This window comes from Cadophora gregata (genome assembly GCF_030347475.1).
Source record: "Cadophora gregata isolate MNR1 chromosome Unknown scaffold_1, whole genome shotgun sequence".
NCBI lineage: Eukaryota > Fungi > Ascomycota > Leotiomycetes > Helotiales > Ploettnerulaceae > Cadophora > Cadophora gregata.
Genome location: NW_026695924.1, coordinates 1464071 through 1481562, shown reverse-complemented (window position 1 = coordinate 1481562; position 17492 = coordinate 1464071). Strand labels below are relative to the sequence as shown.

At 48.3% G+C, this 17492-nt stretch overlaps 9 protein-coding genes across 11 annotated transcripts; 4 read left to right on the top strand and 5 right to left on the bottom strand.

The window, feature by feature from the left end:
• Positions 1 to 545: 545 nt before the first annotated feature.
• Positions 546 to 1976, bottom strand: ONS95_000487 (uncharacterized protein). 2 transcript variants are annotated; one of them, XM_058493642.1, is made up of 2 exons: positions 1169 to 1976; positions 546 to 1008 (listed from the first exon to the last, which is right to left on the bottom strand). In XM_058493642.1, exons 1-2 carry the CDS (start codon positions 1446 to 1448, stop codon positions 899 to 901), a joined length of 390 nt encoding a protein of 129 aa, XP_058363842.1. In that variant the 5' UTR covers positions 1449 to 1976; the 3' UTR covers positions 546 to 898. The 2 variants fall into 2 exon arrangements, with proteins under 2 accessions (XP_058363842.1, XP_058363841.1); XM_058493641.1 differs by having other exon boundaries at positions 546 to 1976.
• Positions 1977 to 2142: 166 nt separating this feature from the next.
• On the top strand, positions 2143 to 3744 carry ONS95_000486 (uncharacterized protein; the record flags this gene model as incomplete). The annotated part of the gene is made up of 2 exons (XM_058493640.1): positions 2143 to 2996; positions 3058 to 3744. Exons 1-2 carry the CDS (start codon positions 2445 to 2447, stop codon positions 3742 to 3744), a joined length of 1239 nt encoding a protein of 412 aa, XP_058363840.1. The 5' UTR covers positions 2143 to 2444.
• Positions 2170 to 5167, bottom strand: RPS5 (ribosomal protein S5; the record flags this gene model as incomplete). 2 transcript variants are annotated; one of them, XM_058493638.1, is made up of 5 exons in its annotated part: positions 2170 to 2343; positions 2463 to 4532; positions 4598 to 4781; positions 4922 to 4971; positions 5075 to 5167. In XM_058493638.1, 4 exons carry the CDS (start codon positions 5165 to 5167, stop codon positions 4215 to 4217), a joined length of 645 nt encoding a protein of 214 aa, XP_058363838.1. In that variant the 3' UTR covers positions 2170 to 2343; positions 2463 to 4214. The 2 variants fall into 2 exon arrangements, with proteins under 2 accessions (XP_058363838.1, XP_058363839.1); XM_058493639.1 differs by having other exon boundaries at positions 2170 to 4532.
• Positions 5168 to 5234: 67 nt separating this feature from the next.
• Positions 5235 to 6280, top strand: RPS25 (40S ribosomal protein S25). Its single transcript, XM_058493637.1, has 5 exons — positions 5235 to 5421; positions 5579 to 5616; positions 5723 to 5738; positions 5788 to 5997; positions 6088 to 6280. The coding sequence occupies exons 1-5, from the start codon at positions 5418 to 5420 to the stop codon at positions 6111 to 6113; spliced, it is 294 nt and encodes a 97-aa protein (XP_058363837.1). The 5' UTR covers positions 5235 to 5417; the 3' UTR covers positions 6114 to 6280.
• A 608-nt stretch (positions 6281 to 6888) lies between these two features.
• On the top strand, positions 6889 to 7843 carry ONS95_000483 (uncharacterized protein; the record flags this gene model as incomplete). Its single annotated transcript, XM_058493636.1, has 3 exons — positions 6889 to 7143; positions 7255 to 7607; positions 7693 to 7843. The coding sequence occupies 3 exons, from the start codon at positions 6889 to 6891 to the stop codon at positions 7841 to 7843; spliced, it is 759 nt and encodes a 252-aa protein (XP_058363836.1).
• Positions 7844 to 8347: 504 nt separating this feature from the next.
• Positions 8348 to 8768, bottom strand: ONS95_000482 (uncharacterized protein; the record flags this gene model as incomplete). The annotated part of the gene is made up of 2 exons (XM_058493635.1): positions 8348 to 8546; positions 8632 to 8768. 2 exons carry the CDS (start codon positions 8766 to 8768, stop codon positions 8348 to 8350), a joined length of 336 nt encoding a protein of 111 aa, XP_058363835.1.
• Positions 8769 to 11595: 2827 nt separating this feature from the next.
• ONS95_000481 (uncharacterized protein) lies at positions 11596 to 12436 on the top strand (the record flags this gene model as incomplete). Its single annotated transcript, XM_058493634.1, has 3 exons — positions 11596 to 11647; positions 11715 to 12060; positions 12145 to 12436. The coding sequence occupies 3 exons, from the start codon at positions 11596 to 11598 to the stop codon at positions 12434 to 12436; spliced, it is 690 nt and encodes a 229-aa protein (XP_058363834.1).
• A 547-nt stretch (positions 12437 to 12983) lies between these two features.
• On the bottom strand, positions 12984 to 14256 carry ONS95_000480 (uncharacterized protein). Its single transcript, XM_058493633.1, has one exon. The coding sequence runs from the start codon at positions 14001 to 14003 to the stop codon at positions 13281 to 13283; it is 723 nt and encodes a 240-aa protein (XP_058363833.1). The 5' UTR covers positions 14004 to 14256; the 3' UTR covers positions 12984 to 13280.
• Positions 14257 to 14749: 493 nt separating this feature from the next.
• Positions 14750 to 16424, bottom strand: ONS95_000479 (uncharacterized protein; the record flags this gene model as incomplete). Its single annotated transcript, XM_058493632.1, has 2 exons — positions 14750 to 16009; positions 16062 to 16424. The coding sequence occupies 2 exons, from the start codon at positions 16422 to 16424 to the stop codon at positions 14750 to 14752; spliced, it is 1623 nt and encodes a 540-aa protein (XP_058363832.1).
• Positions 16425 to 17492: the final 1068 nt, after the last annotated feature.

The following is a 17492-nucleotide window of genomic DNA, read 5'->3' as shown; positions in this document are numbered from 1 at the left end:
TCATTTCCAATTTCTCTCTCTCCAGCTCTCGATCTGTGCGACCACAGCAGGGCTTCCTCATCGTTATCAAATTTTGTAAGTTGTTTTTCCGAGGAAAACATGGACGGGCGAGCATTGGCAGAAGCGGAGTGAAAAGTCCTTCCAATCCCGCTTGCTTGGACGGTTGGCTTTTTTTCTTTCTTTTCTGAGGTGCAGTGTTGGAAGAGAAAGAGAGGGAGGGGAAGGGAAGAGAAGTCTCTGCCTCAGTATGAGGACGGACGATGGTGATGGAATGCCGCGATCTGATTGCTGGGCGCGCAAGCGAGAGTAATCACGTGAGTAAATAATGTCATTGGAATGCTTGGACCTTTTGGTTGCACGCAGGAGGATGACAAGCTCTTTTTCACCATATGACTTAGACTTCGGGACACAATGTATGCTTTGCTCTGTATTTTGCAGTATCGGTTGCTGCGCAGTGATAGGCACGTGATATAAACATCTGAGTCTCTGCCACTAGGGGGCTTAACCGAACATTGCTGAGCCAGCCCTCAGAGACATTCGTATCACAACAAGTTCCATCCTGCTCATACTGCTCATTCCAGACAATTCCTAATCACATACCACGAGGCACTCCTCAGCTGTGTCTAGTATTGTACCGGTCTTCATCACTCGCCACTTGCATGCCATCCCCTTTCTCATCCCTTCCTCACCCATTCTCCATCCCTCAGCTCCTGAAAAATATACCATACGGTTTGATTTATCCTTATCATAAGACCGACACACTTCGATAGCGAACATAAGACAACACCTAGCTCCAGAGCTGAATCCCGGTATATATCACAACTTCTCTCTATAAAGCCCATGCATCTCTTTACTCCCAGGTTTTAGATTTTCCCATTACTGCTATTTTGAACAGAGACTAGGCTTCAACTTTCACTTTTGAAGGTTCAAGTTGAGTCCCAATTTTATGATGTGAGATGTTGGCATATTGCATTGGTGTTGGAGGTAAGAGACGAAGGCGTCCTGTACCTATTTCCCGTGAGCTTTTGTTCACTTATCAAGAGGGTGGGTAAAGTGTGCCGGGAAGGACGAGGGAAGGGGAGGGGAGAACTCGTGCTGGCAAGGCGACGTGTTCGGGATTTGGATGAGGAAGAGAAGGCAAAAGGGTGTTAGAAAAGGTAGGTATCACTTGGGTGCAGGGGTGGAGTGCTGTGAGGCTTTTCGTGTTGGGGGGTAGTTGTGTGCGCAGACGTTGAATGAGAGGAGGGGAGCGAAAGGCTAGAGAAGGAGAGTGAGAGGTGTTCGGTAGGGAATGTGTGGTGTGGTATTATTCGATCTGATTCGATCTGAGTAACAGTGCGAGGAAAGTTGGTGAGCGTGTACGCACTTGGCGGAGGTTGGACTGGCGGAGTCCATAATGAAGATATAAAAAGAAGGGTACTCGAAATGGGAAAATTTTGGGGGATCATAGGCTGGCTGGTGATAGAGGAAGATGTTGCCTTGAGATGTTTGCGGCTATAAATCCTACAGGCTAATACTATAAGGATTAGATCAATGGGGAAAGCTGCACAGTCGTCTTGGGAAGCATGTTGTTTTATGCTGGGGGCATGATTGCGCTGCGTTAGTTCGAGTGGTGTGACAGAATACAAGCCAGCTTTGGAAAAAGACGAAGTGAGCAAAGGTTCATTTTATCGCGGCTAGCTTAGATTCAGTGATTGATATTCGAGCTGATTTTAGACCCATATCATGCAAGTACCATTTTGTGTCGCTCCTGTGTGGGTTTGGCCCGCGCTGCTAGTGGCGCTCGATAAAGGCGGCTTTGTGGTTTACTTCCAAGCGAAAACCTCATTTGATCAGGAATTCTTGAGGCAGCAATTCAGAGCAAGCGGTTTGGATAGTCGAAAACTTATAATCTGTTTGGTAGCAGGAGTTCCAACGATGCGATGAACTGTGGCTCTGCGAATTTAAAGTCAGAAGCACATTCCGTAATGGACTACTATTCACAAAAGTTCGAATGGTATTCGGAATCTCACTCCATCTCAAAGCAATTGAATGTAAACTTTTAAGATGTTAGATGGCTATGCCTTCTGCGGCATTTGGATGAGTCCGAAGTCACACACAATGAACTCGGCATCGGGTCCTTCGAAGCCGATATAATCACATGCGCGATATAGCTGTTGATGTGGGAGTTTGCAAGTCTCCAATGTGCACAAACGCAGGGAAATAGACAAGAATTTATGAGTGAGTCTACCGCTTAAGGTCCAATTTGAAGGATTCGGACAGTTGCTTTCAAGCACTTCTATGGATTTTATTTGAGAAGCCTTAGGTGCTTCATGTTGTGAGAGATGCTCCTTCCCTGCGTGTGTAAGTAAGCGGACCTTCCGATTGTGGGATCATACGAAACTTCTCAGAGGCAGAGAAGGTGCGGAGGAGACGTCTCAAAGTTCAAAGTTCGACAAATCCAAATGCTAACTCTCGTTCATCACACATCAATTGCTTTCAAATATAGTACACAAACAGTTTCATATCATTCAATAGGCGACATGGCATCACCCTCAACACCAGCCCACGAAGGATATGAGACCAGATCTATGCCCCATACCATTGGTGAGGAGGGAGACGATGAGAGTAACCCGATGGTTATCTCCAGCGACCCCGTCCCAGAGCCAACTGCTCATGAGACACTGGAGAAGCCCCAGAGCAGAAAATCAAGCTTGGGAGACTTAATGGTGCAGTATTTACGAGCGCGTCTGGAATTAAGTCCACCCATCGCTATTCCAGCTGCTTCTGCCTTCAACACCGCGGACGTCATTGATGCCTCTGAAACAATCGACCAGTATATTTGTGCCTTCGAAATCAGCCAAGATACATACTTCCTAGATCAAGTCAGGAAAGTGATGGACATGGTAGCGAATGGAAATCCTTATGTCAACGGCCAGCGCCTCACAGAACTGTATAAATTTGCGTATAAACATGAAATTGACGAGGAAACAGTTACAGAAGTAATTCAATCAATTGTAAGCATCGCAAATCGAGTGTTGTAGAACATAGGGCAGAAAAACACTGATTCTTAATTAGGGTAGGTCTACGAAACTACAAGCTACTGGCAACGAGGTCAGACGGCTGCATGAATTGCTTCAGGAAGCACCAGTCTACCTATCTGTCACAAAAGTAAAGGCCTATATTGAAGAGGGCTGCTCTACCTTGAGACAGCCGCAACAAACGGAGCTCAGCAGCATAAATGACTTGATCAGAAGGCTAACCAAACCAGCGCTCTCGGAGAAAGGCTTACGGGTGACTTATGAGTACTTAAAAGTACTGAGAAATTGTCAAGAGCTAGGTTTTGATACTTGGGGACCGACTAAGCAGAGACCTGGGACCCGAACGCCAAAGTCGGAGTCTGGTGAAAATCTGCAAGCGAACCAAATTAACAAAGAACTTGACGCGGCAAGGGTTGGTTTCAATACGAGTTGGGGAAGGAAACGAAAGGATAAGAGCGATGCTTGTTTTGTGAGACGACTTCACTTGATGGGCGATTCAATCAGGACAAGTACCGAGACTCACCGGTGCCTTGAGCGAAGGAATGCTTGGGAGGACTTCTGGGACCGGATGGCAAAGTCCGATCCCACCGGAGAAATGCCCTTACTGAATAACGATAGTGGATATGGCACTCCAGAACGCTCAGAAGGTCCGACAGAAAATCAACATGGATTACCGGAGACAAGCAATAATGGCAAGATGACAGCATCAGGAATGGAAGAATGAAATAGAGAAAGCTGGAGCAATGGTGTTAATGGGTAATGGTACGACTGAAGACATATGTTCTAGCCATTCAAGGCACCACAGCACTCGACTGGCCCTTCCTTGATTCAAGAATCGACCCTTTAATAGTTGACATTCTTTAAGAGGAGTCTACGGAACAAACAACATAAAGAGCCTGTTCGTCTTGCTATGCTGTAACCGTTCTCCAGACAGTTAGGCAAGCGAAACAGCGCAGATACACAAGGTATCAGAAGCTTAGGAGACTTCTCCAATGCTTGGTGCCTCCCGAAATCGTTTCACTTTGGCTCACCCGAAACCAATAATCATTCACTTTGTCCAGATCCAAGTTGATTTCATGGGTGCTTAGCATTACTCCTTGCATCTATGTGACAAAGGATGCTGCCAAGTCGTGATCCCCCCAGCCGTAAGCAAATCGAAAAACCATCCCATGCCATGCAAAACACAAAAACCCTTTACCGATTGCTTTTGGCGACACGCTCCAACTCGTCCTTCTTCTTGATGGCGTATGAGTTGCTGCTTCCCTTTGCTGCGTTGATCAACTCCTCAGCCAAGCACTCAGCGACTGACTTGACGTTACGGAAGGCGGCCTCGCGAGCACCGATTGTGAGGAGAGCGATGGCTTGGTTGACACGACGGAGAGGGGAGACATCGACGGCTTGACGACGGACGGTACCAGCTGAACCGATACGGGTAGAGTCTTCGCGGGGTCCGCAGTTGACAATGGCGTCAACAGCGACTTGGATGGGGTTCTGGTCGGTCATGATGTGGATCTGCAGGTTGAAAGTATTAGTATTCCAGCTTCCCCCGCATTGTTTCATATGGGTTCAAGACGTACGATCTCGAAGGCGTGGGCGACAATGCGGACAGCCATGAGCTTCTTTCCGTTGTTGCGACCGTTCATCATCAAGGAGTTGGTGAGACGCTCGATGATTGGGCATTGTGCCTTTCTGAATCTCTTCTGGGCATATCGACCGGCGGAGTGGGAGATGTAGACTGGGGCACGGATTTGGATGTAGTCGCTGCAGAGTACCATGTTAGCCAGAACTTCGTATGTCCCATTTCTCTCCTCTCGCAGAATCTCGCGCCGATATTCCCTCAACACGCCCAATTCCTTCTCCTGGCTGGCCTTCCATTCGATTTTGGCTCTGGGACTCCTTACGTCAAAGAGATATCTCTGATCTCAACATCCTCGTAACTCCATCGGTTGAACTGTAGTGATCGGAAAGTTAGCTATTATCCAATTCCCTTATGAAGTACTCCTGAGATGCTCATTTGCGTGAGGGGGGAGAATGGTGCGGCCCGAACAACATACCAGCTTGATTGTGCCAATCTCAGCAGTGATCTCCTTGGGCAGAACCTGGTAGCCAGAGACGGCCTCGACCTCGATTTCCTCGTTGTCAGACATGTTGGCGACGGTGGTTGTGGTGTGAAATTTGTCGGGTTGCGTGTCGTCGAGGTGGGTTTGGATTGATCTTGAATTCTTCTCGCTTACGATTTGTGAATACGCTAAGCAAATATAGCCTAGTACCGAAAAGGGTTGGAAAGCCCTGTGAAAACTAGCGGCTGGTAAGCGAAAAGCAACCTCCACCTTGGGAGATTTCACGACAATTCCACGGTATTCGCATTTCAACGTCAACTACATCGAATCAGTCAACATGGGTATGTACCTCTATGTTATGTTCTCAATTACTTCTAGCGTATCGCGATACGATTTCTGCACATTCTGCGGCTTTCGCGGGGCATCCAGCCGACCATCAACCCCTCTCCACGAACTTCACTTCAGCCAGCGAATAACCATGAACTGACTGTTTTTCAGCGCCCGCGAACACCGGAGCAAAGAAGCAGAAGAAGAAGGTACGTTCTCCAGTTATATTTTTGGCCTGGAGTTGGATGATATCGAAATTTGGACATCCTCAACTTCACACCCAAATTCAAGAAATCGTGCTAATATCCGTCACAGTGGTCCAAGGGAAAGGGTCAGTACACCTTCGACTTCGAAATACGCAAATTTTAATCAGTATACAGTTAAGGACAAGGCCCAACACGCTGTCATTCTCGACAAGGCCACCTCAGACAAGCTCTACAAGGATGTCCAATCATACCGTCTTATCACAGTTGCCACTCTCGTCGACAGACTAAAGATCAACGGATCGCTCGCACGGAGATGTTTGGCGGATTTGGAGGAGAAGGGACAGATCAAGAAGGTTGTCGGACACAGCAAGTTGCAGATCTACAGTATGTCTCCCACGGGTCGACCTGGCAGGGAGGACACAGCCTGGAACCGTTATGGCTGTAATTTGGAAATGGATGCTAACAACGGAACAGCTCGTGCGGTCGCTGCTGCGGAATAGAGGATCTCCCTTTCTGTTTCTTCGATGTCATGACCAACCACCCTTCTTTCGATAACGAACCAAACATGGGCTAGAGCGAATGGGTATGGGTTGAGCATTTGCAATGGGCATGGGATTTGATTTTACGGTGTAGCATATCAAAATCGAACTGCTTCGCAACTGCAAACTGGGAAATGAGCATTTCGTTGATGTGACAATACATTTTACTGATGAACGCGGGCCGAGGCAACCGAAATGGACTATATTCGAAATCGACTTGAGATGACGAGTTGGGAACCAACCAGGAACGCAAGCTTTTGGCAGAGCAGATTATCTGAGCTGAGTGAATGAACGAAGAGACGAGAGCAGTTGCAGACTCTGTTTGATGTTGGACAGCCAGGTGAGCCGAACGAAGCAAGACAGCGCCCAGCCTGACCAGGATGGATCTACCTCAAACACATCCGATTCCCAACCAGGATTTTTATGCGCCAATTCGCAATCCATCGTAACGCTCTATCATTCATCATATTGTCCAAAGTGTGAACAGTCAGCCAAGGCATTCCTCAGGTAGAAAACTTAGCAATTCCGCACATCCAACTGGCTCCTCTTGACTCCTCTCAACCCCACACTCCGCGAGGCTAAGTGACGAGGCCGGCCGAGGCTAATGTAAATAACACCACCTAAACCATATCCCTTTCCAGCACCAACACACTACTCCTACTTCCCCTCTCTTCCTTCTCTCTCCCCCTTATTCAATTGAACCTCGACTCCCATAATCCACATTCCATCAGCCACGATGTCTTCCGCGGAAACAGTCCGGCAGCGCAAGAAGGACGCTCCTGTTGCCAAAGCTTCCGCGAGAGTCGAGGCAAACCTCGCAGCCCGCGCCAAAGCAGAAGACAGCGCTTTCAGCTTGACGGATGTTGCGCGTACAATCGTCTTCTTGTTGCTGGCTAGTAGTGCGTTGAGTTATTTCGTGACAAGGGAGAGCTTTACGTGGGGTGTTAAGAGACCGAGTTGGGCAACCGTTGGCGGAATCAAGAGTCTGATTGTGAGCTGTCTCTCTGACTGTTATTCGTACTTCTAGTCTGGTCTAATTAGGCCAATTAACTTCATGTCACTTCCTTTAACATGTAATGCTAATTGGAGATGTTCAATCTAGGCCGGCCAACAAGCCCTCACAGACTCCGACCTCAAAGCCTTCGATGGCAGCGACCCAACCAAGCCCATCTACCTCGCCATCAACGGCACTATCTACGATGTCTCAGCCGGTGCACGACACTACGGGCCTGGAGGAAGCTACCACTTCTTCGCGGGCAAAGACGCCAGCCGAGCCTTCATCACTAACTGCTTCGAGGAAGATGGGAATCCAGATGTTAGAGGTGTCGAGGAGATGTTCATGCCGCTTGATAATAAGGAGATTGATATGCAGTATACCAGTGGCCAGTTGAAGGCGCTGAAGGAGCAGGAGCGAAGACAGGCCAAGGTTGAGGCGTATAATGCATTGAAGCACTGGTGAGTCTGTTCTTGTTCTTGATGCTCTCCAACATGGCTGGCCTTGTGTTTTGAGATGAATTTGAGACTGACTTATTGGCTCTAGGGTCGATTTCTTTGCCAATAGCCCGAAATACCCTAAGATTGGGATGGTGAAGAGAGAGCCTGGCTGGGAGAAGAAGGGGCCGGTTAAGAAGCTGTGTAAGCGTGCTCAGGAGGGTAGACAGCCACGAAAGGCGCCTGCTGGGAAGCAGTAGATCTTCTTTGAACAGATAGAATTCTAAATGCATAGACTATTATGATTTGTTAGATGTATGGAGGAAAGGAATGGAGTTGGGTAAGGTAGTCGGGATCAAAGTTGGCTGAGTGCTTGCGCTTGCTGGGGTTGGAAAGGAGCCTGTGTATACTTAGATGGTAGATAGGAAAAAGGTCGGAGCTATGGATATCACTTTGCTGGAAGCAATGGCTTGACTTGTACTGGAAGAATACTTAATCCATGAAAACTCAGCGTTGGAGCAGTCAGGTGTGTCAACAAGCACATAAGCGACCTCGATGTCATGAAACCGATTGAGGGATAATTGACTAGTTCCTTCTCTGATACCTTTTGACTACAACGAACATACATCCAGTTCCCCTGAAACCTCAGTCGCCTACAGTATTTACACAACGATACCCATTTTGCGGTCAAGCTTTACCCCATCCTTTATCCCCCTCCCCCTCCATCACTTAATATTCTCATCCCAAGCTACCAACACATACACCTAAGCAACAGCAGTCAAAGTAATCCTGCCCGTCACTGTGCTAAGCGTCGTCGTAGGATATCCAAGGCCAGGCCCACCATCTCCTGGGATACAAGTCGTGTCGAGTTTCGAGGCCGGGATGCTGCCGACGCATTTTTTCCAGGCCGGGCTTTTGCCTTCGGCGAGAACGCAGATGGCTTGATTGTCGTAGTATTGGTACCTGGGTTAGGGTTTAGCTCAAGCAAAGTTTGAGTTCGAACGAATGGGACTGGGACTGGGACTAAGAGAGGAGAGTGAAGCTGTACCAGGTGCCAGATTGATAAAAACAGCAGCCTTTGGCGTATGTGACTTGATTCGCTGGACCTCCAGCTACGCAGGCATCTGCTGAGACCAATGGGAGGAGCAGGGCCGTGATTGAGAGGAGTGTTGAGAAGAACTGCATCTTGGATGTGGGTATCTTTACTGTTGATTCTAGAGAGCTGATGTATTTTGCATGAAGTTCAAACTACTGTAGTAGTATTACTTGCTGAGATGACTTCTTTGATTTGAAAGATTGACAAGAATAACAAGGAAGAAACAGACAGAAGGGGGTCCACACCCTCTTTATGAATCAGCTTCGGAGGCAACAACTTTGAATCCGCGGAAGCATATGAACGCAGGGAGGCAGACAAATAAAAATGCAGGAATGGGATATCAGGACAGAAGCAAAACTGGACAGATAACCTTCCCCTAAACTGGCTATATGCCAGCCATCGACCTACTTGACGCCTCTCACACTTGTATCTGACTTTCAGAGAGCAACCAATGTAATCTCCACTCGTATTCTCATCAGATGGTCACCCGAATCTAGACGCACCCAGACCCAAAGAGTCCTCTCCCCGCACCTATTTTCTTTCCTTGCCATGCCCCAAACTTGCAAGACTGGGGAAGACCAGGAAGCAGAGACGGAAATAGCATACTCTTGAAAGCTTCGGGCCTTCCAAATACCACTTTGCATCGACGATGCATCGCCTGATGCGCGTTGATCTCCACAACCTCAAGCAGCGTCGCATTCACAGTGGCGATTTTTAAGCCTTCCTAAAAAGACAAGTCCACAACATCCAATTCAGACCCAAAAAAGAAGAGCTTTCGGGTAACGGCCTCATTCGCTCCGATTGCATTGACTTGTCCATTGGCCGGGAAGTAAAGACAAATATATTGAGCTTCTCAAGATTTCCGGGAAGCAGAGGAAAGCGAGGATAGAATTGGATAAACAGCGAGATGGATATTAATTAAACGTATCGGCTGATAATCAGATTACAAGCAGTGGTGCAAAGGAAACGGGATGGGAGAATGTTTAATATATATCGGCTGTGGTCCATATCAGCCGGTTGGATGTTAGGCCTGCTTTCGGAATGTAACTCGCTTCACTCCCTCCTTGAGGGGAAAGGAACCGAACCCGGCAAGTAGGGAGGCGAGGTAAATAAACGTGCATGTGCGTGAACCCAATCCAGAGATCTGGAAGGTCGGGTTACTATGAATAGAAATGTGCAGGAAAGAAAGCTTGCAAGATTGTCTTCAAGGTTAGTAGATAAAGTAGAGTGTTTTGATGTGGGTGCGTAGGCTTTCTATTGACCTGCAGCTGGCTGGAACATAAGAGAGTTTGGACGACCAGATTTGAGATCTGGGGGAGAGACTTTGAGAGAATTTGATTGGAGATGGGATGAAGGAATGTCAGAATAAAGAACAAAAGCTTCCGAGATCTGTGCAGGGACTCACTCCTCCAGTCTTACCTATGCATTCATGAGATGGATTCGGAATGCTGCTGCCGTCTGGCGGAGGATATGGAAAGGCCAAGCTTTTGGATATATTAAAACACTTTGTGATGCTGTGACTACCGTTCACAAAGCCGTAGACTCTGGGGCCGAGGCGAACGAGGGGGATGATCTGGCACTTTCGCATGTTCACAACACACGAGAGCAGGAGAGCTCCTCGTCGGCATGGGCGTTTCCGAAATTGCAAATCCTCCTCTGCCCAGATGTTTCTGCAAGATTCTCCTCATCCGCCCAGGTCTCGCTGATCTGTTCTCAATTCCTTAAGCTTAATCCCAAGACCCAACTGCAAAACCGCCTGCGACAGATCAAAAGCTTCAACATCCTCCTCGTCGCCCATAAACAACAGCGGCCAAGCCTCAGAGGTGGATCGTTAATAACCCTATTTCTAAATTGGCCCGCCTCGCGCACCTTTTGCCAAGCCGAAACTTTCTTTGGACCTCACCACGCATCCGCCAGCACAACAAGCGGCTTCAAGTCTCGTCAAAACGGGACTGGGCTTGGGTGATTTTCACCCCATTTTTGGTCTTGACTCCTCCGATGTTGGGCCTGACATAATTTCGCAAAGCTAAATAGTGCTGTCCGCTGCCATCGGATGTTACAGTCACGGGGGTTGCAGCCCCAGTCGCTGAAACTCGGAAGGTTTTGCAGGTGTCACGACTGAGACGCTTCCGTGCTTCATCGTCCTCGCTTGGCCGCATCGAGGTCGTTCCGGTCAGGTCAGTGAGCGCATGCACGGCCAGTGAAGGAAATTTTGGTGGGGAGGTGAGTGCAGTGGTGCGGAAAATAATTATCATCGACTTCAATAAATCAAGTATTCATGTGGTATTTGAGAATACAGAAGAGACGATGCGAGTGCATCTCTTGTTTGCCTGATAGGCGAGTTTTCTGTATAGCTTCACCTTTTTTTGCGCGCTTCAACGACCGCCAAGAAGTCTGTTCAACATAGCACTGAATGCCATCCAATGTTCAAGGCTATCCAGGTAAGCGCTACAGGCCGTCTTCTGTTTGAGCCACGACCAAACACGTTTCGCCAGCCAGCCCAGTCCGACATCACCAAGGCTGGGACAAGCTGGCAAGACGGCTTCGATGCCTCACTTTACTCAGTTTCCTGGCCCGAGAGCTGGAACAGCAAGGGTCAGTCCCATCGGAGATCATTCAAGCGGATTGCGGGTTCTTTATTTATGCCTTGCGATGCCCCCGTCCCCAAAAAGCTCGGTCCTTTTTCTCGAGTACTTTCTTCACCATCTACCTCATTCCGTCCGCTCTTCATTCTGTTTTATTTTATTCTCTCATCTCTATTCTTTTAAATTTTTGTATTCCACCCCCATACACTCACTATCTTTAATTGTCGGCCAGTACGACACGAGCGCTAGACGCCTTTATTTTCTTCAGATCAAAATCATCAACAAACACACATTCGTTATTCAGAGATCAGGATCTTCTTAAATCGTCAATATGCAATTCACGACTTTCGCCCTTTCCGCCCTTAGCATCGGCTCAGCCCTTGGTTAGTCTCCCAGAGAAGAATAGCAAAAATTCAACTTCCAGGTCAGATGCTTACAACATATGTTCAGCTCAAGGAAATGCCGGTGTCACCGTCCATGTCGTCCGCGTCGGATCGATGAACGGCTCCCTAGCATACTACCCCAACAACATCAAGGCTGCAGTAGGAGATATGGTTCAGTTCCAATTTGCGCCAAACAACCACACCGTCACACAATCCACTTTCGACGTACCATGCCAGCCGATCGCCGCAAACTCCAACGTCACAGGTATCTACTCCGGCTTCATGCCCGTATCAGCCAGCTCGACCACCACCCCAACATACACCATTATGGTTAGAAACCAAAACCCAATGTGGTTGTACTGCTCGCAAGGAAAGCATTGCCAGAACGGAATGACCATGGTTATCAACGAGAAGTAAGTTTTCGCTCTTTTCGCTCCTTAACATCCCACTATCCCAAATACGTGGATTTGATAGAGCCAAAACTAACACCGAACCAGCACCGCCGCAAACTCCACACGTACACTCGCCGGCTACCAAGCTCTTGCCGCGAAGTCCACCGTCAACCTCCCCGGCAGCTCCATCTCAGGAGGCTCCTCCAACACCACCACAGGCACTGGATCCGGGTCAGGAACTGGCTCTGGCTCCGGCTCTGGAACCGAGACCGGCTCTCCATCAGGCACTTCCGCACCACAGGCCACAGCCACAGGCTCAGCTGCTCAGAACGTCCGCGCTGGCGATGCTATGGGTCTTGGTGCTCTGTTCGCCGTTGCCCTCGCGCTGTTCTTGTAGATATGATATGGTATCTCTGAGTGGCTTTACGCTTAGAGACATATATTTTTCTGTTTTATCTTCGCTTGGGTTGTGGAGTTGGAAAGGAGAGAAGGGGCCGTATATATGTTTGCGGCGTCAGGCTGCGACGATGATGTCTTAATTTGAGGGTGTGTTTGAGGTTGGGCATGAATGGCTGGGATGAGGAAAATATTTATGTATAGTGAAGCGCGATTCTTGATGACGCGGATAGGCACTCGGTTCGGTTCTAGGAATGATAAGAATCCAATAGATGATTATGCATATGACTTCTTCCATTGTTGTTTTGTTGATTCTCGCTTCCAGCCGCGGCACGGTGTGACTGACCCTTGACTTGGTAAATCTGAATGCCATGTCAACTTTGCACATATCGAGCCGAGTCAGGTTTCGAAACTTGAACACCACCAGCGACAACCACTCCTAGTGACGGATCACAGCTATACCAGGTCTCCTAAGGACAACTTGAGCTTGGTCGGAATCGAAACTTCCCAGGAGATTGAATATGCCCTGAGAAGCGTTAATCCTTCTGCTGATTGCTGTGTATCCGTAGCTTTCACATGCAGTGGGACATAAAGTATGACCTTTACTGTACGTACTCGACAGGCTACCAGGCAGACTAACTCTCAACGACCGATCGCAATTGACGTTTACCCCGATTTTTTATAAGATGAAAGGCCCCCAGTACACCAAATGATAAGTTTCAAAGTCATCTCAATCAAAAGTGACATATCCGACTAGACTACAAACACCCAAATTGCTTTGAACCTAGCCCAGTACCACCTCCATAAATTTCCCACTCGTACAACTCCACATTCCCGTATCTTCGTCAAAAGTCCAAAATCAACTGCGGCGCCAACCTCTCCAAATCTTCCACTTCAAGATACGCCCCATCCCCTCCTCCCACCTCTGTGCCATCCAAATATCCATTCACACCGCCCTCCTCCCAGCCATGCTTCTTCCAATAATCCGCCCTCGTCAAACCCTCCCTAACAAAAGTCTCAATATACCTTCCTACAGCCGCATTGGCATCTTTACTCATACGCGTATTATCATGCTGGAAGAAACCGTGCAGGAGGACATTGATGAGGTCGGGTGGGATGGAGGTTTGCCGATTAGATATTAGACCTGCGCCGGCTTCTTGCTGAGAATCGCCGTTTGCTTTTGAAGAGGACTTCCGACGTGCTGAAGCCGTGGCTGGTAATGGCTGGCTTGAGAATGGATCGTCGTCGTCTTCTGCTACATCTTCTCCATCGCCCATCTCTGTATCCTCTTCCTCATCGTCCTCGTCTTCGTCACTACTGGCTACATCAAACACCGTGCTTGCATTTGAGACACGCGGTCTCCCAAAACCGCTTGTCCCTTCTCTCTCCTTCTCTTTGGTAGTTGTTTTGGATTTGGATTTCGAGGGCTTCTCAAGCGTATTCGCAGACTTGCGTTTTGTTGTTGTGGAGGGGTTGTTCGTGGAGCCCTTCGGGCGGCCACGCGGTTTTGCGCCTGGTAAGGGGGCATTGGATGTTGGTCTTGGAGGATTGAAGGGCTTAGGTGGCATTGCTGCTGCTCTGGATCGTGGCTCGTAATCCGACGAGGATGCCCCTCAGTATGTCGATTGGAGAGGTCTGAATGACGACTTCCTTATTAGAAGAAGCCCGTCACTTGTAGTAGGAATAGGTTCCTCGGTAAGACGAGCTTGACCGGTATACGTATCGTTGCGTGAAGGAATATCGGAGCGTGGAGGAGTGCGTGGCTGTCTTGAAGTTTTCAGGAGGGGTGCTTGACGCGTTGCGGAAGAGACGCGAGGTTCATGGATGATATTCCGCGTTTCCACGTGATGGAAGTAAAATGAAAGAACCATGAGTTTTGTGCGGAGACAAAAGTATATGAAGGTCAGAAAGAGGAATCAACACGGTTTATAATGCTGGGTGGATCTATTGGAGGTAGTTCAGAGGTAACGGAAAGCACGATGCTGGCACAGTTCAGCTCAAGACATAGACGGACAATAAATCAACATTCTTCCTACACCTAATTACATTGAAAGTAGCCATGAGAACCCCAAACCCAGAAAACGAATTCAAGAGACAGCTAAACACCTGGCCTGGGTACCGTCCTAGTTTTGTTGAAGCAGAAACGCCAGGTGCGATGCTATGCTCCCCGCGAAAGAAACGCAACCGCCATCGATCATTCATATCCAACCCATCATCGATCGCTCGCTCGCTCGCTCACTCGAAACGAAACAAATACACCAAAGCTCGTCTATCCTGGGTCGCTGAATGTCTGAACTGATTGAATATACACATATTATGATCGAGCCTGGCTCCTGCCTCGGACTCCACCACTTCTGATTGCCGGCGCACTAATATCTCGTCTTGATCCCACACCATCTACCATCTGTTTCCTTGGTGTCATTGTTCCCTGCGCTAAACTTCTTGCGCGACCTCTACGCTCGCGGATTTGTGCTAGAGCTTCTTCGCGGGTCATAGTTGGACTCAAGGCTGAGTTTAGAGCTGCCGGGAGGATGTTCGGAGGAGTGAGGTCTGGTGGGTTGGCGAGTGGGATGCGTGTTGTGGTACTGATTGTGTGGAAGGTAGGTACCATTGAGTGCTTGACGGGGCTCTCTTCTTGGGTCTCGGGAACATCTTGAGATATTTGAGTTATGGTTGTGTCGTTCTCACCGTCTTCGGTGTGTGATGGGCTGTGAGGTGCGTCGAAAAGGGAGAGAAGGGAGGTTCTGGTGTCGGAGATGAGAGCTGCTGCAGGTGGCTCGCAAGAAGGAGTTCGTGCAAAGGATCGGGGTTCTTCGTGTATAGGCTCGTTGAATGTTTTCTTCGCTGGGGAAATCCATGGGGACTCTTCTGGTGCAGGAGATGTATTTCTGAAAATACCTTCAACTGGGACAAATATTGTGCCTGTTTGGCTAATCTGGATCTTCTCCTGGGTAGGTAAGGACGTAAGAGTTTCCTTCTCGGCAAGTTCTTTTTGTGCAGCTTTGGATATGCAGCAGTTCATGCGGCACTCCAGCTCCAGGAATTCCACTCGGTCGTGTGCCCGATTTGCTCTTTGTTGCTCCCACTCCATAAGCATACGCAAGTTGTCCAACTCTTCCTCGCTAGCAGCAGAAGAAGTAATTGTAATCATATCCAAGGATTTCCGCGCCTTTTTCGGGCTGGCGAATTCATCATCCTCTTTTAGTGTGGGCAACGGTATTCTGCCCTCAGCGGCAATTCTGGCAATCTCCTCGTTCTGCGCAATAGTCCTGAGAGCATCACGCTCTTGCTCCACTAGCTTCAGTTGCTCCTGAACCTGCGACACTTCTTCTTGGACTCCGACAAGCTGATATCTCGCAGCGAAAGCTTCCTGTTCGCGCTTCATACTGCGCTCCTTCTCTTGTTCTAGATCCGCTTGTGCCAGCTTCATCGCATTGCGCGCCGACTTCAGTTCCTCTTGTAGCTTCACGACCGCCGATTGTGACTTGAACGACTCTTTGCGCGCTCTCCGAATCTCCTTCTCCCACAAGGTCTGCGTATGCGCGTGGGTTTCTTTGGCGCGGCCATAATTTTCCTGCGAATAATCAGCAACAGCCCACAATGCGCCGTGAGCAACATAGACTTACCATAACATTCTCCAGTCTCTCGCCCACTCTACGTTCTCTCTCCTTGCCCTCTTCCACCTGCCGCCGTAGCGCTCGTGTTTCTTCTCTGTATCTCCTCATCTCACTCTCTGCCTCCTCCCGCCCTAACATCGCTCGCTTCAATGCCGCATCGTTTGCCTTCCTCTCCAGCTGCTTCCCTTGGAATGCTAGCGAGTTAAATGCAGCTACTTTTTCATGCACGCTGCTCTCCCTCGCATGTCGGTGTGGACTGCCCGCAGGCGACTCGTCAAAAATAGTCGAAGCTCGCTGCTGGTTGACCCGTTCTGGCGATACTTGGAAGAGAGGCGTCCCTGGCGATCCAGGGAACTTGTAATTCGGATCCATATCTGTTTGTATGGATATGTAAGGGAAAGGATGGGTATTTTGGAGTTTCGTAGGTTGTAGAGACTATTGGCGGTTCGGGTGTGGATGTGGATGTGGTCACTGCGGTTGTTTACCTCCGGGCTTACTAGCGCGGTTGCTATGGCGCCTGCGCAGTATCAAGATCTCGATAACGAATTGGGAATCAAAGATTGTTGCTATTCTCACATTGCCAGAAGAATTCCAGATTTTTCTTATGTACTAGATTCTTCTACTATTGATCTGCATAGATTTCTCTTGCATCAATGTTACATATCTCCATGTGCAGTCTTGATAACCCGACTCAAGCTCTTTATGCGAACATGATTCATGCAGGCATGCGATGGTACATGCGAGTCGAGCCGCATTTATCCTGTAGTGCCTCCATTGCAACATTTCTGGACATAATTCACACAAGACAAAGAGTATCAGAAGGATATGGACTCGTCCTGTTGGGTAGACAGCTTATAGTTGATGTGCTGGTATTGATTTTACCTAAATTCTGTAATCAGCAGAAAAGTCGGATTTTTCGGCTGTAGCTCGCAAGAGATGACAATGTAGAAGAATTTCCTCCAACTTCATCTAATATTTGCAGGCAATGTAAAATTTGGCAGAGCAGGTTCTAATTATGATGAATATAATATGAAAAGGCTATCGGTGAGGATAATAGCCATATCATACTGGCATGAAGCAACAACAGCTTCATATTCATAGTACTCATTCTTCAAAGCAAACTCAGCTGGCATGCTCGGTACTCGAGAACAAGTGATCTCCTTGCAGTTGTATGTACCTACTGTTACACTGTGCAATTGTCCATATGTTGTGTATATGTTGTCCATCCAGTGAGCACTCGCATGGGGAAGCTTCCCAATTCTTCAATCGACAATATCGTAGAAGATTGAAAGTTGAATAAAGGAACAATTGAAAGCAAGAAAAGAGACTTTTGAAGCATAAATATGTGAAGTGATTATGTAGAATCACAAGTAGAGATGGAGAGAATTTTCCCGTGTTTGTTTTGAATGTTTGTTCCCCTTTTCCGCTCACCCTTTCCAG